At 38.5% G+C, this 18,978-nt stretch overlaps 1 protein-coding gene across 9 annotated transcripts in view; it reads right to left on the bottom strand.

Moving 5' to 3' along the window:
* PHACTR2 (phosphatase and actin regulator 2) overlaps positions 1 to 18,978 on the bottom strand; it is a 274,251-nt gene that overhangs the window by 131,148 nt on the left and 124,125 nt on the right. For 2 of the 9 annotated variants that reach the window (XM_045499880.1, XM_045499886.1), the window contains exon 1: positions 3,006 to 3,262. The exons of 5 other annotated variants lie outside the window; for them this stretch is intronic. In XM_045499880.1, coding sequence (XP_045355836.1) covers positions 3,006 to 3,051 — 46 coding nt within the window. In that variant the 5' untranslated portion in view covers positions 3,052 to 3,262. Of the gene's footprint in view, positions 1 to 3,005; positions 3,496 to 18,978 lie in introns of those variants that run through there. 2 more of the 9 variants (XM_045499881.1, XM_045499885.1) reach the window with 2 other exon arrangements.

Here is an 18,978-nt window from a genome sequence, read left to right as displayed (position 1 = left end):
TTTGTAAATCACATATCTGGTAATGACTTATCTCCAGTATATAAAGAATTCTTTTATCCCAATAATAGGAAGTCAAGGGGCACCTGGGTGGCTCAGTCAGTTGAGCGTCCAACTTTGGCTCAGATCATGGTCTCATGGCTTGTGAGTTTGAGCCCTGTATCAGGCTCTGTGCTGACAGCTCAGAGCCTGGAGCCTGGTTGGGATTCTGTCTTTGTCTCTCTCTGCCCCTCCCTGACTCATGCTCTGTCTCTGTCTGTCTGTCTCTCTGTCTCTCAAATATAAATAAACATTAAAAAAAAAATAGGAAGTCAAATTACCTAATTAAAATTGGGCAAAGAATCTGAATAGACATTTTTCCAAAGAAGACATATGGATGGCCAACAGGTACGTGAAAAAGATGTTCAATGTCATTAGTAATTAGGAAAATGCAAATCAACACCACTATGAGATACAACTTCACATTTACCAGGACCGCTAAAATCAAAAAGATAAATAACAAGTATTGGCAAGGATGTAGAGAAACTGGAAACTTCATATACTGCTGGAGGGAATGTAAAATGGTACAGCTGCTTTGAAAAACTGGCAGTTCCTTAAAACATAACATAAACATAGGATTACTATGTGGCCCAGCAATTCTACTCCTAGAAATATACCAAAAAGAAATGAAAACATATGTTCACCAACAACTTGTACATGAAGTTCATAGCAGCACTCTTCATAGAACCAAAACCTAGAAATAACCTAAATGTCCATCAACTGATGGAAAGAGAGAGAAAATGTGGTGTATTCCTATAGTGGGATGTTACCCGGCAATGAAAAGAAATGAAGGACTGATACATGCTACAACATGGATGGCCCTTGATAACACTATGCTGAGTGAAAGAAGTCAGTCACAAAAGGCCACGTGATGTTATGATTCCATTTATATGAAATGTTCAGAATAAGCAAAGAAGATTTGTTATTTAGGGCTGGGGGTTGAGAGGGATGGGAAAAGAGACTGATGGTTGCACAACACCGAATATACTAAAAAATAATGAAGTGTACATTTTCAGTGGGTGAGTTTGGTATGGTATGGTAATTATGTCAATACAGCTGTTTTTAAAAAATAGAAATAATGGCTCTAACTGCATGTTTTCAGAAATAATGATTAATGGTCTTCCTAAAACTTCGAGAAATAGATGCAGCCCTAAGCTGAAAGGTTCAAAAGAGCCTAAAATCAAGAGTGAAAAGCAAGCTAACTTGTGGCCTGTAATGATTATTTTACAAAAGCCCAAATCAAACATCTTCTATGGTCAAGCATAACTTTTTATTTTAACTCACTTTCTATATAAATCGGTTGAACAATTTCTCAACATGATTAGTCATTTTATAGGGAATTATAGCAATCTGGGCATTTTTCGCTATACTGGGTAAGAGCTAGAACAGTCATATTTTAAGATTCTATTCTGCTTCTTAGTGATCAGTTATGCAATATTCCTTGCCCTTTGTAAAGGCAAAATTCACTTTTCTAATATTAATCCCAACAATATTTTGCAGCAAAAGAACTAAGTCCTGGGCGTACTTTATACCTGTTGTATATGAGTACTGATTCAATTCTATGCTTTACCAGTGCAGAAATATAAAATATAAACTCTTCCTTACAATGAAAGAAGCCACACTGTTTTTTAAAGTAAGACAAAGGAAACTAAGCATCATTTGCACAAGATAGTTTACTAAAATTAAGATCCTAATCAACACCCCCCCCCCCTTCCCCATCCCACCCATCCCATTCCCAAAGGCGTCAGTACGAAGTCTCTGATGTTCTGGTGCATTGTATAACCCTTGTCATTAACAAGAAGGAAAGGTGTGATCTATTCTAGGATTTTGATTTCTCTCCTTTGTAGAGGGTTCCTCCTTTGGCGACATTAACATAAGCCCTAGTAAAGCTTATGATTTTTCAGGGTGTGAAGCAGCGCAGTATAAACAAACCCATGTGGGGGTAAGTTGGAATGATAGAATGCTATCTAGCTGGAGACATCCTGGAGCTGATTAAAAAAACCTTCATCTGTGCCCTGTCACTTCCTTTCAGCAAGATCCTGTTAATGTTTACACAATTTTAAAAGTGTATCAGATATCTCAAGGAATAACGTAAATGGCCCCTTTGAGGTTGTTTTTTTTTTTTTAATGTTGATGGAAAAAATAATCAAAATAATACTTTTAAATTTATTTCATTATCCAATTACAAATAACGCCAGCAAAAAGTTGTTTATCCCTACCCTGCTGGAGAAATGCCAAACGTACCTTCCTTCCCTTTTTTTTTTTTTTAAGAAAATGGAAAAAAAAACCCCACAAAACCAACCCAACTTAAAACAGAGGATTGTAACTTAGAAACGTTACACACGATTCCTTCCATAAACTGGACGTTCAGCCCTCGGTAACTGAGTTGGTGGGGTATGTTTCCCCCAGTTTTGTAGCTTTGGGGTCTAACATAAAACAGATTATCTTTTGAAACGATTAAGCCTTTTTAAAGTTAGTTTCTAAGTATTCAGAGTTCTGCCAGGATTAGAGGAGGCAATCAGCACGTCTACTCCGAAAACAAATCATAAATCAATTGACAAGCTTGAAAGAATTCAGTTCTAGTGTGTTCGCAAGCCAAGCGTAAATACAGAAAAACCTGTTGGCACGTTTATCTAGCTCTCTAAGTTTCCCGTTCTAAAAACACCGCAATACGCAAATGGCGTTTCTCGTAACTTTCAGGCTCCGAAGAAATTCAGATAAACACCCAGGCGAGGCATCTCGTGTGGAAAATGGAGCCTGTGCCTTTAAGGTAAAATCGGCTGGATCCCAAAACGCATTCCACTTCTCCACGACAAAGAGTTTGGGGGAGCGCTACCTCTCGGGTTTCTCCGACGGACTTGGCGGGTTCGGGCACAGCCCGACGTGCCGCCGAGCCCTCGGCCGTCCCAGCTGCCCTGAGCAAGCCCAGCGCCCGCGCGGCCGGGGCGCTCCGTGCGCCCGGGACTCACCGCTGCTGGGCTGCGGGGACAGCGTGGAGACCGAGGTCTGGCCCATGTCTGGGGTCGCGGGGCCAGGTCCGGCGATCACGCGGCTCCTTTGGTCCTTCGATCATGGGTCCGCTCGCAGGCAGGTTTCCAAGCGCTCATTTTCCGGGCTGTGCGGAGCTGCCCGCCAGATCCCCTCACCTTCTCCCCGGCGCGGGTCTCCCAGCCCGGCCGGCCGCAGCCGGCGAGGCGGATCCTGCCCAGCGGATGCCTGTCATTCCTCTATGCAGATTAGCTGGGGTCAGGGGTCACGGGGGAGGAGGGAGGGGAGAGGGCGAGGGGGAGGGGAGGAGGGGAATGGGCGCAGGGGGACGAAGTAGTGGGGAGGAGAGAGGCCCCCGGCCGGTCCCGCGGCGCCCGCGGGGGCTGTGAGACTGGCACCCCCCCCCCCACCCCCCAGGGTAGTAGAGAGTTCAGGCGACTCCCGTTTGACTTAAAAGGTTCAATGTCAAATGATCCTTTAGGGCTGAAAGAAAAGGAATTAAAGTACTTAGTCACGGTACTTAATTTAACAAAATTTGTTTCTTTAAAGTTGGTTTCGTCCTCACATTCTGTTAGCAGTCTTGCAGCACTGTTTGATGTCTGCTCTGTGTAGGGCTTTTCTCCTTTAAAAACTTATCTTCCTTTTAACAAACACAATAAAAAAAAATTCGTGTCCTCAGTTATGGAGAACAATAAATCTGAAAGATGGATCTAAGTGTGAAATCAGCTAAGGATACACTTTGCTGTCTACCATCCAAGCGCCAGGATGCTCACTTCTCCTACGTTTAAAAAGAATCACTGTGGGGGCACTTGGGTGGCTCAGTCGGCTGGGCGGCCGACCTCGGCTCAGGTCATGATCTCACAGTCTGTGAGTTTGAGCCCCGCGTCGGGCTCTGTGCTGACAGCTCAGAGCCTGGAGCCTGTTTCAGATTCTGTGTCTGCCCCTCCCCCACTCACACTCGGTCTCTCTCTCTCCCAAAAATAAACATTAAAAAAATTTTTTTTTAAAAAAAGAATCACTGTGAACTCTCTGAAACCTTGTGGTAAGGGGTTTAAAATATACAAGGGGTATAAATATACAAGGGGTATAAAATATACAAAAGGTGAAAACAACAAAAACAATGGGTAATTTATTTTAAAAGCTAATACTGCCTAGGAGTCGAATTAAATCCTCCCATAATTAAATCTGAACCCCCAACTTCTTAAAAATATGAATACAGGTAAATACTCTTGGTATTAACAATCGATGTATAATCTATAGATTATATGTATATGTAGTGCACTGCATATATATGTATATAATATATGTAATGCACACACATGCACACATAACCATTAGACTGGGTGTGTGGTAGTCACATAAATGTGTTCACTTTATAAAATTTCACTGAGCTGTACACATGCATAATTTGTGCATTTTCCTGAATGCATGTATTTCATGAAAAAGAAAAAAATAACTGCAATACATTTAGGTCACTCGCCACAGCTTTCACTTTTTAGATTATCCTAGATATTCAACTCTAAACTATTAAAAAATGATATAGCATATATAATATAAACTAATAAATTTAAGTTATTTAATACCTTAAACATGAAAATCTTTTTTTAATATTTATTTATTTTTGAGAGAGAGCACTAGCAGGGTAGGGACATAGAGAGAGGGAGAGAGAGAATCTGAAGCAGGCTCCGTGCTATGGGCCCAAAGCCTGATGTGGGGCTGAACTCAAGAACCATAAGATTATGACCTGAGCGGAAATCGGATGCTCAACTGACTTAAGCCACCCAGGCGCCCCCGAAAATCTTTTTTTCTGAAGTTTGTTTTATTAAGATCACACACAGCCTTGCTTAATTTTTTGAAAGACATTTGCTTGTCTGTTTAATCGCAATTATGTAAATTGCCCTATTTTTTTCACAACCAAACAGCTGTCTATTGTGGAGATTCCCCACCCCCCTAGAATAGTGTGATCAATTATCTACTTCTCTTTGCCTAATGCATTCTTAAGAAACCTTAAGTTTTTTAAAGAAATTGAGGATTAACCAAGACGTGAGTTCTAATTAGTACAATGAAATCAATCAACTAAATTTCTTTATAATGTGCAAAACTGTTGTATTTTGGGAACACATCCCACCTGAGGGGCTCATCATTGAGAGCAAACAATTATAATGGCTCTTCCATTCCTTTGCCTTAAAACAACAACAAAAATCCACGGTTAAGTGTTTTCTCAACTGAAATTGAAAAGAGGGAACTTCACACTCTTCCTTCCACTAATAGAGCCTAATTGATAAGGGAGGTCATTGATTAGAAGAAATATACAGTAAATTTTGCACATTAAAATATGTAAATGATTTTTTTGAATTGACAAAGGTTAAATTTTGAGGCTGTTTTTGCTATCGTTACTCCTTTTCCTTGAGAAACAATAATGTGTTTCTTTTTATTTCTTCTACAAATTCTTATTTCAAACATCAGAGGGGTACTCTATAATTCTCTTCTTTCAGGATTTGCTAAATCCGTCTATATTTACCTTATTTAAAACCTCTCAGGATTTGCTAGTTAATATAATCTTAGCCTCATCTGAGATTCCTATAATCCCCTGATCAGGTTACACTCTTCTCTCTGAAACTTTTCCAGTTCCATTACATTATCCTTGAAGCATGTCAACCAAAACTGCAGTGTGTATCCAGGTTTCTTCATAAGGGTGGGACAGTTATTCTATTTTGTTGCCTTTTTGTCACAGCTAACAAATTATACTAATGAACATAGAAAGTCTACAGAAATCCCAAAATTCAATTTTTAGGACATCATGTAAAGGTTATAAGTTATCATCTAACAAGAGTATTTTAAGATAATTTCCCCCCAAATTGCCTTTTTTTTTTTTTTTTTTGCCTTACTTGAGATGTGATCTATAAGTCATCCAATTAACAGTCTGACTAAGAGCTCTGGGTGTTAATCCTACAGTTTATGGTTTAACTGTAGGAACATTTAATGTCATCAGAAAAATATGGACGTTTCTCTGTATATCACCTCTCTCCACAGAGTTTATAAAAATGCTAAACAAAATTAGTGCCAACATCTAATTCTGAGGAAACCATCTATTTTTATAATTCTCCAGCATTTATCCCATTGATCCTGCTCCTTGGTCTATATTTCTAAACCAAACTCTTATCCAGCGATATCCTGGTAAAGACTCAACACTCGGGTTTGTCTGGGGATGGGGACAAGATTGATTTGTGATTTGTATGTACTATTTGCTTATTTCCTTAATGTAAATCCTCCTACAATGGCCAATTCAACAAGCAGTTGACTGGCTTGCAAAATGTATGTCAACTAGTTTGCAAAATTCCTGGAAATTTCACAACTGGTCTATATGAGCTGCCTTCAGCAAACCACTACTTTCATCTTTTATAATATGCTGTCATCAGATCACACCATGACTGAAATTGAGGGACAGTCTATGTTAAGCCTCCCTAAAAGTATAGAATGATGGCATCTACTGATTTTTCCACCCTGCAATCTAAATATCTTTCAATCCCTGAAAGAACTGTGATTTATTCATTTACTTCCAGAAAGAAGTTAAATTGAGTGGATTAGTTAGATAGAATTTCCCCTTCCTGAATCTGGTTGGCCTTTTGACAAAGGGGTTATAGGTACATATTAAGGTTTTCAAGCATTTTACATTTTCACCCAGATTTCACTGGTCTGTCTGATTTGGAGTTACAAAGTTCTCCTATCTGGGGTAACCAGAGTTACACCTGCACCCCTGGTGGATGAAAATTACTTACTAGACAGAAGTTAAAAGCATAAATAAACCTAAACTTTAGCCACCTATTTTTTTTTTTAATTTTAAGTTTATTTTTATTTTTGAGAGAGAGACAGAGAGAGTGAGCAGGGAAGAGGCAGAGATAGATGGGAAGAGAGAATCCTAAGCAGGCTCCACCCTGTCAGCACAGAACCCGATGTGGGGCTCAAACTCATGAACTGCGAGATCATGCCCTGTGCTGAAACCAAGAGTCGGACACTTAACCAACTGAGCCACCCAGGCACCCCAACTTTAGCCATCTACTTGTGAAAAAGTCCCTACCCTACCAGGTCAAAGTCCAAATTGTAGATGTAGAGGTACAATTTGGTGGCTAGAGAAGATGGTTTACAATTAGAACAATCACCACTACCAAAAGCTATCATTTAGGTGACTGCCAGCCTTTTCTAGGTGGCCTAATCTAAGCTTGGAGTGGGAGACAGATCTCACTCTTTTTCCCTCAAGAGCACAAATGCCATGAATACACATCCTGGGTGTCTGCTTTGCCCAGATGCTGCAGGACCCATTTTGAGAACCAGCAGTTGTGGGGGGAAAGAAGGGCTAGTCAGACTCCCAGGAGATGAGATGGTTGGTCAGAGCAGTGGTGGCCCAGGAAGCAATATGGCTGATGGTGGCCATGTCAGAAGTAGATGAAGGTTCTCTTAATTGTCACCCTTATTTCTGGACTTGCCCATGAAAATCCGATGAATTACTGACGTTTCCCTGAGTAAGGGGAATTATAGTCAAAGAAAAACTCTTTCCTAGTGAAAAGGAAAGGAAACTTAGTAATTAAAACTTAGTAGTTTCCCAAATAGGATATTTTTTCAATGTATTGCTTTGTTTTCTAGAAGAAACAATACAAATTCACAGGTCATCTAAAACTATTATTTTAGCCAATTATTTTCTTTCTACCTACCATTCATTGTCAGGTTTATTAAAAGGCAGAAAACTTTTTTCTCCCTTCCTCTGATGGAGGTGCTAGAGGGCATTTTTTTTTTTTTTTAAGTGTATGTCCTGCCAAAGCCAGCACACTAGAAGGCAATTTTTAAAGTTAGAAGGCTATTTTAACACAAGGCATTCTAATAATCAGGTAAAAGAATACATAACTCAGAAACTAAAAACTAACATGCAAAAATTTTTAAGTATTAAGGTACTTTTTTAGTAGAATGTCTGCCAGCTTTTAAAAACTCTGTATTACTCCAAAACTTGGCTACATTTTGTGAAAGGAAGCTTACCTAGAAAAACAGAACTACTAAAATGCAAATAAAAGTTTTATTGGATCTTATACTTTCAGTTGACATTCTGTACATGTAACTAGTGTTTACTTTTTTAAATGCTATTCTAGGAGTGCCTGGGTGGCTCAGTCAGTTAAGCGGCCGACTTGGGCTCAGGTCATGATCTCGCGGTCCGTGAGTTTGAGTCCCGCGTCGGGCTCTGTGCTGACCGCTCAGAGCCTGGAGCCTGTTTCAGATTCTGTGTCTCCCTCTCTCTCTGACCCTCTCCCTTTCATGCTGTCTCTCCCTGTCTCAAAAATACATAAACGTTAAAAAAAATATTAAAAAAATAAAATAAAATGCTATTCTATAGCATTGCAGCCAAATGCTTCCTATGTCTTCTACGTGGACAATTCTGAGAGATTTTAGCGTTAACATGATAATATAAACAGACAAAGGAGAATTTTGGTTAAAAGAATGACAACTTTGGGCGTTCTAGTTATATTAAGCATCAGTAGGACAGAAAAACACATTCCACAAGTATTAGAACAGGAAACAAACCTGTAAAACAGGCTTTTCTTTCCTATTGTTCTCATATTTTTATATGTTTTATTTCCTGAGCTCTCCTTCTACTGCTTGCTCAAGCTAGGATTACCAAAATACCTTGCCGCTGCCTTGCCCAGAGCGAGTCTCTGCAGAGGGCGTGCTGTGTCTCACGTGTGCTTACTTAGTGATTGAGTCGGACAGTTGGAAGTTTTGTTCTGGAAAATTAAGACCTTATGGGGTGCTCCTGGAACTTCCTTTTCCAAAAATTTCCTCCACCCCAGGAGAAATAGTGTGAATTTGCTACACTTTGTTTCACCAGGAAAACAAATGACTCATCCACAGTATCTAAAACTCTGACAACTGCTATAAAATTAATATTCTTCACTGATCGAAATCTACAGAGACCAATTCTTAAAGACATCTTTAATAACTACTGTCCAATTTACAGAAAATAATTGCCCAAAGTAAGGTCCAAATCTTTGTTTTGTTAACTATCACATCCATCCCTAAGACCTAACAAAATATCTGGTACATAGAGGGCATTCAATACATAGGCAATGAATAAAAGAATAAGCATTTACACTACCTCTGTAATTATGGCAACTTGAAGTGTAGAACTATAGGAATGAGTTTGATAATAGTATGCGGACTCCAGAGCAAAATAATAACAAGTCTGTCAACGACTGCAAATTTGCTTTTATATTCCGTTCTCTAAATAATCGCCTAGTCATTCAACTACCTCGGCTGAGCACCTCCCAGTGCATGGGATGTGAGCGAGGTGCAGAACCCACAGTGTCTCCATGTATATGTAGATGGTGGAGGGTGAGTACTGTGGCTTACAGCTAAATGATTATAACAGTGAGAACTATGATAGAGATGTGTTCTACCAGGAGTTAAGGATGAACAATGGGCTGCTACAGAGGAGGCTCTGAACCTTATTAATTGCCAAAGCCGCATCTTTCTAACACACAGTCAGCAATTCATTCTGAAGTTGCCCCCAAATTGTGACATGCTTCCTAAATCTAAGAAAGATTAAATTCTGATAATATGTGGTTAGTATTAAGTGCATCTGTTTATTACTTACAGCTGTCTGAGGAATAATTTACAAACTCTAAAATCTCATCACTTTATGTAAACAGTTCTAGGAGTTTTGGTAAAAATATTGTGTAAGCACCACCACAATAAAGTTTTAGAAAACTTTGAGAACCCTCAGGAGTTCTGTGAAGTCCTGCAGTTAATCCCCATCCCACGCCCTGGCATCGGGCAGCTACTCACCTACTCCCCATCTCTAGAGTTTTGACTTTTCTAAAACTTCACGTAAATGGGTAACACCATATGCAGATTTTTATATCTGGCTTCTTTCACTTAATGTTTTTGCTATTCACCTGTGTGGTATGGATCAGTATTTTGTTCCTTTTTTGTTCAGTAGCGTTCCATGGTATGGCTACACCAAAGTTTGTTTATCCATTTACCAGTTACTTGGTATTTGGGTTATAACTTTATCTCATTGTATTCTTATACTGTGAAAATACGGAAGATCTAAGATCTGTATTATATTATATGTATAAGAGTTCTGTATCAATAAAAATTCATGGTTCATTATTCACCTGACAAATATTTATTATGCTGCTTCTTTGTACTAGGCCCTGTTCTAGGTATTTGATGTACAGAATTAGAATCTGGTTTTAATTTATTTATTTTTATTTTAAAGAGAGAGAGAGCTTGTGTGAGTGGGGGAGGGGGCGGGGAGGGAGAGAGACAGAGAGAGAGAGAGAGAGAGAGAGAGAGAGAGAACCTTAGGCAGGATCCACTCTCAACATGGAGCCCGATGCAAGGCTTGATCTCACAACTGAGCCACCCAGGCATTCCTGATGTACAGAATTAAACAAAAAGTAAAAATAGCTGCATTCATAAAGCTTATATTTTATCTTTATTTTATTTTACTTTATTTTATTGAGAGAGAATGTGCCCACACAAGCAGGGTAGGGGACAGAGGGAGAGGGAGAGAAAATCACACCAGAGTGGAGACAGATCTCATGCCTGTGAAGTCATGACCTGGGCCAAAATCAAGAGTTAAACACTTACCCTACTGAGCCACCTAGCTTACATCTCAATAAAAGGACAGAAAATAAACAATGAACACAACAACTCAGTAAATTTTATAACAATTTAGAAGATGAAAAGTGCTATGAAATAGAGAAGAGTAAGAAAGATTGGATTAGCACGGATCAAGCAGACAAAATATTTTTAAGGTTATGGATTTGAACAATCCAGTTGACAAGCTTGATGAGAGATGTATGTGGAGACTTGTACTCAAGAAATAGCAACTATACAGTGAGTTAACACTGGGTCATATGCAAAATCTCAATAAATTTTAAAGACTTCGTATTAATCCACAATCTCTGACCATCGTGTAATTAAATGTATTGATTTCTTAGAAATCAATAGGAAAAAGAGTTAAAAACAGAAACAAAAACATCTTCCACATATTTTTGGAAATAAAAAAAAAATGCACTCCTAAGAAACACAAGGAAATCCATTTGTAACTTATAAAATGTTTAGGACTAAAGAACAGTGAAAGTATCACAGAACATGTGGGATGATGTTAATGTGGTCATTAGGGGTATATTAAAAGCCCTAACTGCATTTATTTAGAAGGAAGGAAGGAAGGAAGGAAGGAAGGAAGGAAGGAAGGAAGGAAGGAAGGAAGGAAGGAGGGAAGGAAGGAAACTTGGTTGTTTTAGGGAACAATAATATACTCACACAAATAAATTAGGTAAGTACTAAACTGATGTGGCTGAAAAAGAAAAGAGAAAAGAAGAAAAAGAACAGAGAAGAAAGGGAATTTTTAAAAGGTTAAAAAAAAAAAAAGCTGAGGGCCCAAATGAAAGAACTAAAAATCAAGAGAGGTGATTCACTGCTTTGGTATATTCAGTACCTTCATTCATCCATGTGAAAAGCAAGTGCTGACTCAAGGAGAGAAGGCTCTATACTTTTGAATGAAAAAAGTCATTGGAATGTAAGTCAAGACAATTCAAGATGAAAAACAGAACTACCTGGAAGTTACAAGAGCTGAAACATCACTACTAAAAAGGTGAATTTAAAATTTACTATTTTGCATTCAGGGGAAAATACCGATGCATTTTTAGTATTATTTAAACCACTCTCATTATTAAATAGCTTAGCATCGTATAACTAAAAACAGATGAAGAACTCCTATCTACTGCTTATTATTGTTTCCTTTAGAGTAAATATCTCTCTGTAATATTTTTTATTTGTAGTACAATGATATCTTTAAAACTCCAAATGGCATCGTAAGGGAATCACAAACGAAATAAATAGTTTCCCATATGTAACAGGCTTAACTTCAACTGTTCTTTACTTTTATGCTTCTGGTACTTAAAAACAGGAAAAAACAAAAGAAAACAAAACTATAAGGTTGGTTCTTTAAAATATATTTAATTTTATTGAAACTTAAATCTAAATCTAAGAAATGCCTCCAAGTAACGTAACCCTCTAGGGAAAGTTGTACGTTGAAGAGGCTTTATGATATAAAATGGATTTCAGTAACTGCAAATTATTTCTCAGTTAAGGGAAGTTGACACATTCTCCAGACAGGTGATGCAGATGGAAGCTGAGAAGGTGGGTGAGGCACCTGCATGTGTTCAGACTTCATCTTTCATCAAAACTAGATTTATTCAGGGAGAAATCATACAATCACACAATTAATAAGTAGACATTCAAAATGGGCTTGGAATATTCCATTTTAAATGTACACACCCCTCTCCCAAGCAATGAGGTTATTTCACTGAAGTGTTTTCATTCCCCAACTTCTTATGAGAATGCACAAAGAAAATTTCTACAGAGGAAAGGAGAACTCTGTATAAAAAAAGAAGCAAATTTAACCTGAAAGTTTTATTGTTATACTTTTTTTTTTTTTAATGTTTATTTATTTTTGAGAGAGAGAGAGAGAGAGCACACACACAAGCCAGGGGGGGACAGAGAGGGAGGACAGAGGATCTGAGGTCTCTGAACTGATGGCAGTGAGTCGGACTTGGGGCTTGAACTCAAGAACTGGGAGATCGTGACCTGAGCCCAAGCTGGGCGCTTAACGGGACTAAGCCCCTCAGGCGCCCCTATTGTTATACTTTAAAAGACAAATATGTAGCAGGAGAAAATGCTGTGAATTTTGTTTTGCTGTAAAGTATTCCAAAGCCCACATGAAGCCCCCAAGATTTCACTGTTCTTCTGATTATTTGGTTTCTACTTCACAGGTGTATATGCAGTATGGTTTTGTGAATCAAGGAGTCATATGGTGATGTATTTCTTGGAACCAATGCTGAATACAATATTCAGCTACGTTTATTAATAAAACAGTCAATATTAACATACATTTCCCATTTGAGTCTGTGACTTTAGGGTGATAATTCTTGCTTTGTTTCCATGTTAAATATTATTCTATTTCATCTAGACATGCAAAAGCACTATGAATATTTAGTAGTATTCCCATTACTTATGGCAATATAGAAATACATGGTACCTTACTCTGAAAACTGATATTACCATCTGAAGAATGATTCTTTCATAGCTTGATAACACTGTAGTTACTAAACATTCATAGCTTATTTTCAACCCACATTCTATCTAGGTTTACCTAAAGCTTTGGTTCTCAAATCTCTGTGTGTCTCCCTCTTTTATTACTATCAGAGGACTCATCTTCCCTTTGATTTCATTTTCTGTCTACATGGGTTGACTTAATTCTGAAAACCTCACCTCCAGTTCTCCTATATGTTATGCTCTAAGAGACATGTTGGCTTATATGTTGAATCCTCTGGGACCTTAATCTATATATTTCTATAGCAACTTTCCCATGGAATCTGTCAAGGTTCTCTCCTCATCAGTCTCCAACACTGGATTGAATGTCATTTGGAGGCCATGTCATATTTACCATTGTAACAGCAGCTCAGAGTCAGCACATGGGTAAGTGCTCAGGAATGATATATTTTATATAGGAAAGGGAAGGAAGGAAGGAAGGAAAAAAGGAAGGAAGGAAGGAAGGAAGGAAGGAAGGAAGGAAGGAAGGAAATGGTAGGAAACTATGGAGCTTCTTCATTCATTCAACAAATATGTATTGATTGCCACTGATATGCATGGGGAAAAGATAGTAAACCAAAAAAAAATCTTTTTCTTCATACAGCTTACCTTCCAATAGTAGGAGATATAGAGAGGTAGGTAGGTAGGTAGGTAGGTAGATAATATGAGCAATTTCACTCCTCTTGGGCTTTCCATCCATATTTTTTATTTGGGATAGTCATTAAAAAATGATACAATGTATACAACCTACATTATTCTATATTACTATATTACTCTATATCATACAATAGGCACCTCCAGCCAGATATCTTATAGTTGCAGATGATAGGTCCACAGGTGTTTATTTGTAGGTCAAGAATGGATCACCGGTCACAGTCTTTGGGAGCCTAGACTTACACTTTGGTCTGTCACTGATTTAAGTGACTTCCTAAGAATTGCTTCTACAGTTCAGATATGCTGGGTGGAAGTGGACAATTCAGCTTTGCCAGTATAATATATTTTTAAAGTAATCTCTATGCCCAGCGTGGGGCGTGAATTTATGACCCTGAGGTCAAAAGTCTCATGCTCTACCGACTGAGCCAGCCAGCCACCCCTCCACTATAATCTTTTTGAATGAAATATGCTATAGGTTCATAAAGGCCATATATTTTGATATATAAACTACATTTCTCCCCAGTTATTGCTATAGTGTATTTTTCTGGCTCTGGCCCTCTCTCCACTCACCAATGGGGAAAGTGTTAGTTAGCTTAACCATCTGGATTTTTTCCTCAGCGGCTAAGGACTCTTCCTGTTCCTCTTACACCTCTCCATCAATTCAAATTAAATTTCACATATATTCTGCTTCCTGTAGTTCTCCATTTTTACTGAATAGATCTTCCTTTCGAGTAATCTGTGTTCCCACCCGTATTAGTTATCTATTGCTGCATAACAATATTACCACAAATTTAGCAACTTAAAACAACACAGAGTATCTCTTAGTTTTTGTGTGTCGGGAGTTAGGGCACAACTCAGTGGGTCCTCTGCTTAGAACTCAGAACCTCACAAGGCTGCAAGCAAGGTGTCAGCTAGAGCTGTGGTTCCTCTAAGGCTTAACTGGGGAAGGCTATGCGTCCAAGCCCGGTGAGGCTGAGGCAGCATCCCATTCCTTGTAGAATGCCAGACTGAGGGCCTCTGTGTGCTGCTGGCTGTGGGCTGGAGGTTGCCCTCTGTTCCTTACTTTTTGGCCCTCTCCACATGGCAGCACACAACATGAATTTGCTTCTTTGAAGCCCGGAAGAGAGCGTCTCCTAACAAGGCAGACATCGTAATCTTACGTAACATAATCACACACACATAATCGCACACCTCCTTGCCATCATCTATTGATTAGAAGAAAGCCCCAGATCCCATGCATTCTCAAGGAAGGGGGCTTACACAATGGTGTGAATATCGGGGGGTTACCTTAGTATCTCTCCACCATACTCTCAGTGTTAAGCAACGCTTCTTGCATGACCTCAGTCAAATGTTTCCTTCCTGCAAAAGCAGAGTAACTGAGAACTGTCCCTTCCAGCTTGTTAACCTGTGTACAGTGACTTGTGGGTTAATGGACCTTTCTGTTGGGGCTGCTTCACAGCTTCACTTCTCCCACTGCTCAATCCTGCTGCTTTCCCCTCCCTTCCAAAGCTGTAGATCCCAAGAGGCCTCCTTAATAAATGCCCTGCATGCTAAGCTTTGTCTCTTTCTAGGGAATCCAACCTGTGAGAAACTACTGATAAACCCAACAAAATGGATGACCCTCAAAACCATTATACTGAAAGAAACCAGACACAAGAGTATATATTGTATGATTGCATTGATAGAGTTTTAAGACTGAAAAAACTAATGGACGGTGAAGAAATCAGAACCGTGTTTGCCTCTGAGAGAGGACTGACAGGAAGGAGGCATGAAGGATCTTTTTGTGGGGATGGGAATAATCTATATCTTGATATAGGTTGCATGATGTCTGCATCTGTCAAAACTCACTGAATTATTCTCTTAAAATCTGTGCATTTCACTGTATGCAAATTATATCCCACCCCCTCCCCCAAAGGTAAAAAAGAAAGGTAACCACATCAAATTTGGTTCAAGTTCAACTATGGTCATCCAATATTCGAAATATTTAAAGTTTCACTATGCTCAATCAAGCTTCTTTTTATTTGGAATCTGGCAGTTAATTTTTTGTTTGTTTTTGAGTGACAGAGGACAGAGTGTGAGCAGGGGAGGTGCAGGGAGAGAAGGGGACACAAAATCCAGGCTCCAGGCTCTGAACTGTCAACACAGAGCCCGATGCGGGGCTCTAACCTGTGAACTGTGAGATCATGGCCTGAGCCAAAGTTGGATGCTTAACAGACTGAGCCACCCAAGTGCCCCTGGCAGTTAAGTTTTTGAATTGAAGTTTAGAAATTAACATGTCTGTTGTGTTCATGTTTTTGTGGATTGCAAAATTAACAGACAGGATCTTTCTGTTTGAATCATTAATTTAAAATGATACACTAATCAGCATTACAGAGGTCTGTTGAAAGCCATGAAATTGCTTCTTCCACGATGTCATTTATTCGTGAATGAAAACATTGGGTGCAATATTCATTCAACTACAGATTCATCTGCCTGAATGTTCATTTAGCATTGATCTCTCAGAAAAGTCTAGATCAGCTTATGTAATCATAAAATCATGTACCTTTAGGGCTGGTCTTTCCCAGAGACTTGAGATCTGTCAGTCTGCAGACAAGGAAGCTTAAGCTCACAGGAGATAACTGAGTTGCCAAGGTCAGTTGCCTTGGTCTAACCTGAAGTAGACTGACTTCCCAGGGCACATCCCACCAGGCAACCCTGCCAAAGTCTTTGTGCCCATGCTCTCTTCCACAGCTTGGCTTGGAGAAGAAAACAAATGGATTTTATCCTGTGATTTCCTCTTTCCTCCACTATGTTTCTTGCTTTAAAACAGTTGCCTCAGTAATGGGCTTAGGATGACAAGTGCAGTTGGTGGAATAAAGGACTCTTCCTTGATCTTGATAGAGACGTAATTTTTGCCAGAAAGTAGGGGAAAACAGTGCCTCTGTTGCCTCCTTGCTTTCTCCTACCTTTTATGTGGCAACTTGCTGGGAACAAGCTTGGTGAAAAGTAAACTACATTTGATTCTCAGTAGACAAGTGTGACCAAGAAACTGAGGACACTTTATTAAAAATTCCAGAGACTTTCCATCTCCAAGGAGAGATAACAGCTAGTATGTGGTAACAGGTGCACAGATTAGAACTAAGGCTGAAACATGAACAGCAGGTAAATCATAAATGTAAACACTACATTGCAATCACCTCTTTCTCTCTAGCTTTTTCTCACAAATTCAATGGCTTCCAAACAATGAGTTGTAAATCTTTGCTTCGGATGTTTTCAAAGCAACACCCAGGAAAGCAGATAAAGGCCAAGGGAGAAGAAAAATACAGAGAAAGCCTATAGTTAATGACATATTCCAGCCTCTCTACCCATCTATTTTTTTATAGTTGTTTTATTGTAACACTTTAAATGAGATCTAATTCCCATAGCTTACAATTCACCCATTTGAAGTGTACAATTGAATAGTTTTCAGGATAGTCACAAAACTGTGTGACCATCACTACAATCAGTTTTAGAATTTTTTCTTAGAATTCTTTCAGCAAGAAACTCTGTACCCATTAGTATCCCTTCCCATTTCCCCCAAATCCCTCCAGCCCTAGGCAACTACTTATGTCCTTTCTGGCTCTAAGAATTTCCTATTCTGGACATTTCGTATAAATGGAATCATATAATACGTGGCCTTCTTTCACTAAGTACAACGTTTTCATGGGCCAACCATGTTTTAGCATGTATCGCCACTTCATTTTGTTTTGTTGCCAAATAATACATATAATATATATTACATATATATATATATATATATATATATATATATATATATATATACACACACTGCATTTTATTAACCCATTTGTCAGCTTGATGGACACTTGAGTTGTTTGCACATTGGGGCTATTATGAATCATGCTGCTTTGAAATTCATGGACAAGATTTTGGTGAATGTATGTTTTTATTTCTCTTGTGTATAAACCTAGGAGTGGAATTGCTAGTTATATCATAATTCTCTAATTAATTGTTTGAGGACCTGCCAGATTGTCTTCCAAAGTGGCGGCACCATTTTACATTTCCACCAACAGTGTATGAGGGTTCTGATTTCTCCACATTCTTGCCAACACTGGCTCTTATGTGTCTTTGATTATAGCCATTCGATACCTGGTCTCTTACTATGGTTTTGATTTGCATTTTTCTGATGTCTAATGATGTTGAACATCTTTTCACGTGTTTACTGGCAATTTGTATATCTTCTATGGAGTTATGTCTATTCAGATCCTTTGTTCATTTTTAGTTGGGCTGTCTTTTTTTATTTGTTTTTAATTTTTCATGCATTTTTATTAGTATGCAGTCTTTAATATCCAGTTTGTAATATTTGTTAGTGGTATTTGTTGCAAGACCATGATTTTTTCATTTGAAACTCAAGATGTCTTTCCTAAATATGATTATCAAAAGAGGGAAATAGAGGCACCAGGTGACGTCTGTTTCTTACCTGAAATGATCAGTCCTACCCCCAGTAAGAAGATGTATTTATGAGAATTTGACTTGGAAAGAGTCTTAGAGAGATTGCCTAATCCATTTTACATGTGAAAACTGAAGCCTGGAAGATTTAAACTTGTTGTTCAAAGTCACAGAGTGAGCTAATACTTACTGTATGACTGGATTGAAGTCTCTCCTAACTCTTTGTCCCAACTCTTTTTATTATTGTAATGTAATAGTTCTTTATATATTCTATATACAAATCCATTATCAGATAAATGATTAACAAAAATTTTCTCCCTCTCTGGATTGTCTTTTCATTTTCTTCATAGTGTCCTTTGAAGCACAAAATGTTTTCCCTTAATAATGTCCAAGTTATCTATTCTTTCTTTTGTTTCTTATGCTTTGGGTATTATGTTTAAAAAACCATAACCTAATCCAAGATCTTGAAGATATACACCTAGGTTTTCTTGGAAGAATTTTACAGTTTTCTCTCTTACATTTAGATCTTTGGTCAATTTTGAGTTAATTATTTTGCATATGGTGCAAGTTTGGGCTCCCATCTCATTCTCTGGCATGTAGATATCCATCTGCCCTAGCACCATGTGTTGAAAATATGGTTCTTTCCCCCATTGAATTGTTGGGGCAATCAATTTATCTTTGTTGAAAATCAATTTTCCGTAAACGTGAGGGTTCATTTCCAGGCTC

The sequence above is a fragment of the Leopardus geoffroyi genome, chromosome B2, assembly GCF_018350155.1.
Source record: "Leopardus geoffroyi isolate Oge1 chromosome B2, O.geoffroyi_Oge1_pat1.0, whole genome shotgun sequence".
In the NCBI taxonomy this organism is placed as follows: Eukaryota; Metazoa; Chordata; class Mammalia; order Carnivora; family Felidae; genus Leopardus; species Leopardus geoffroyi.
Note: the sequence above shows the minus strand (reverse complement) of the source record. Positions and strands in the feature narration are given on the sequence as shown.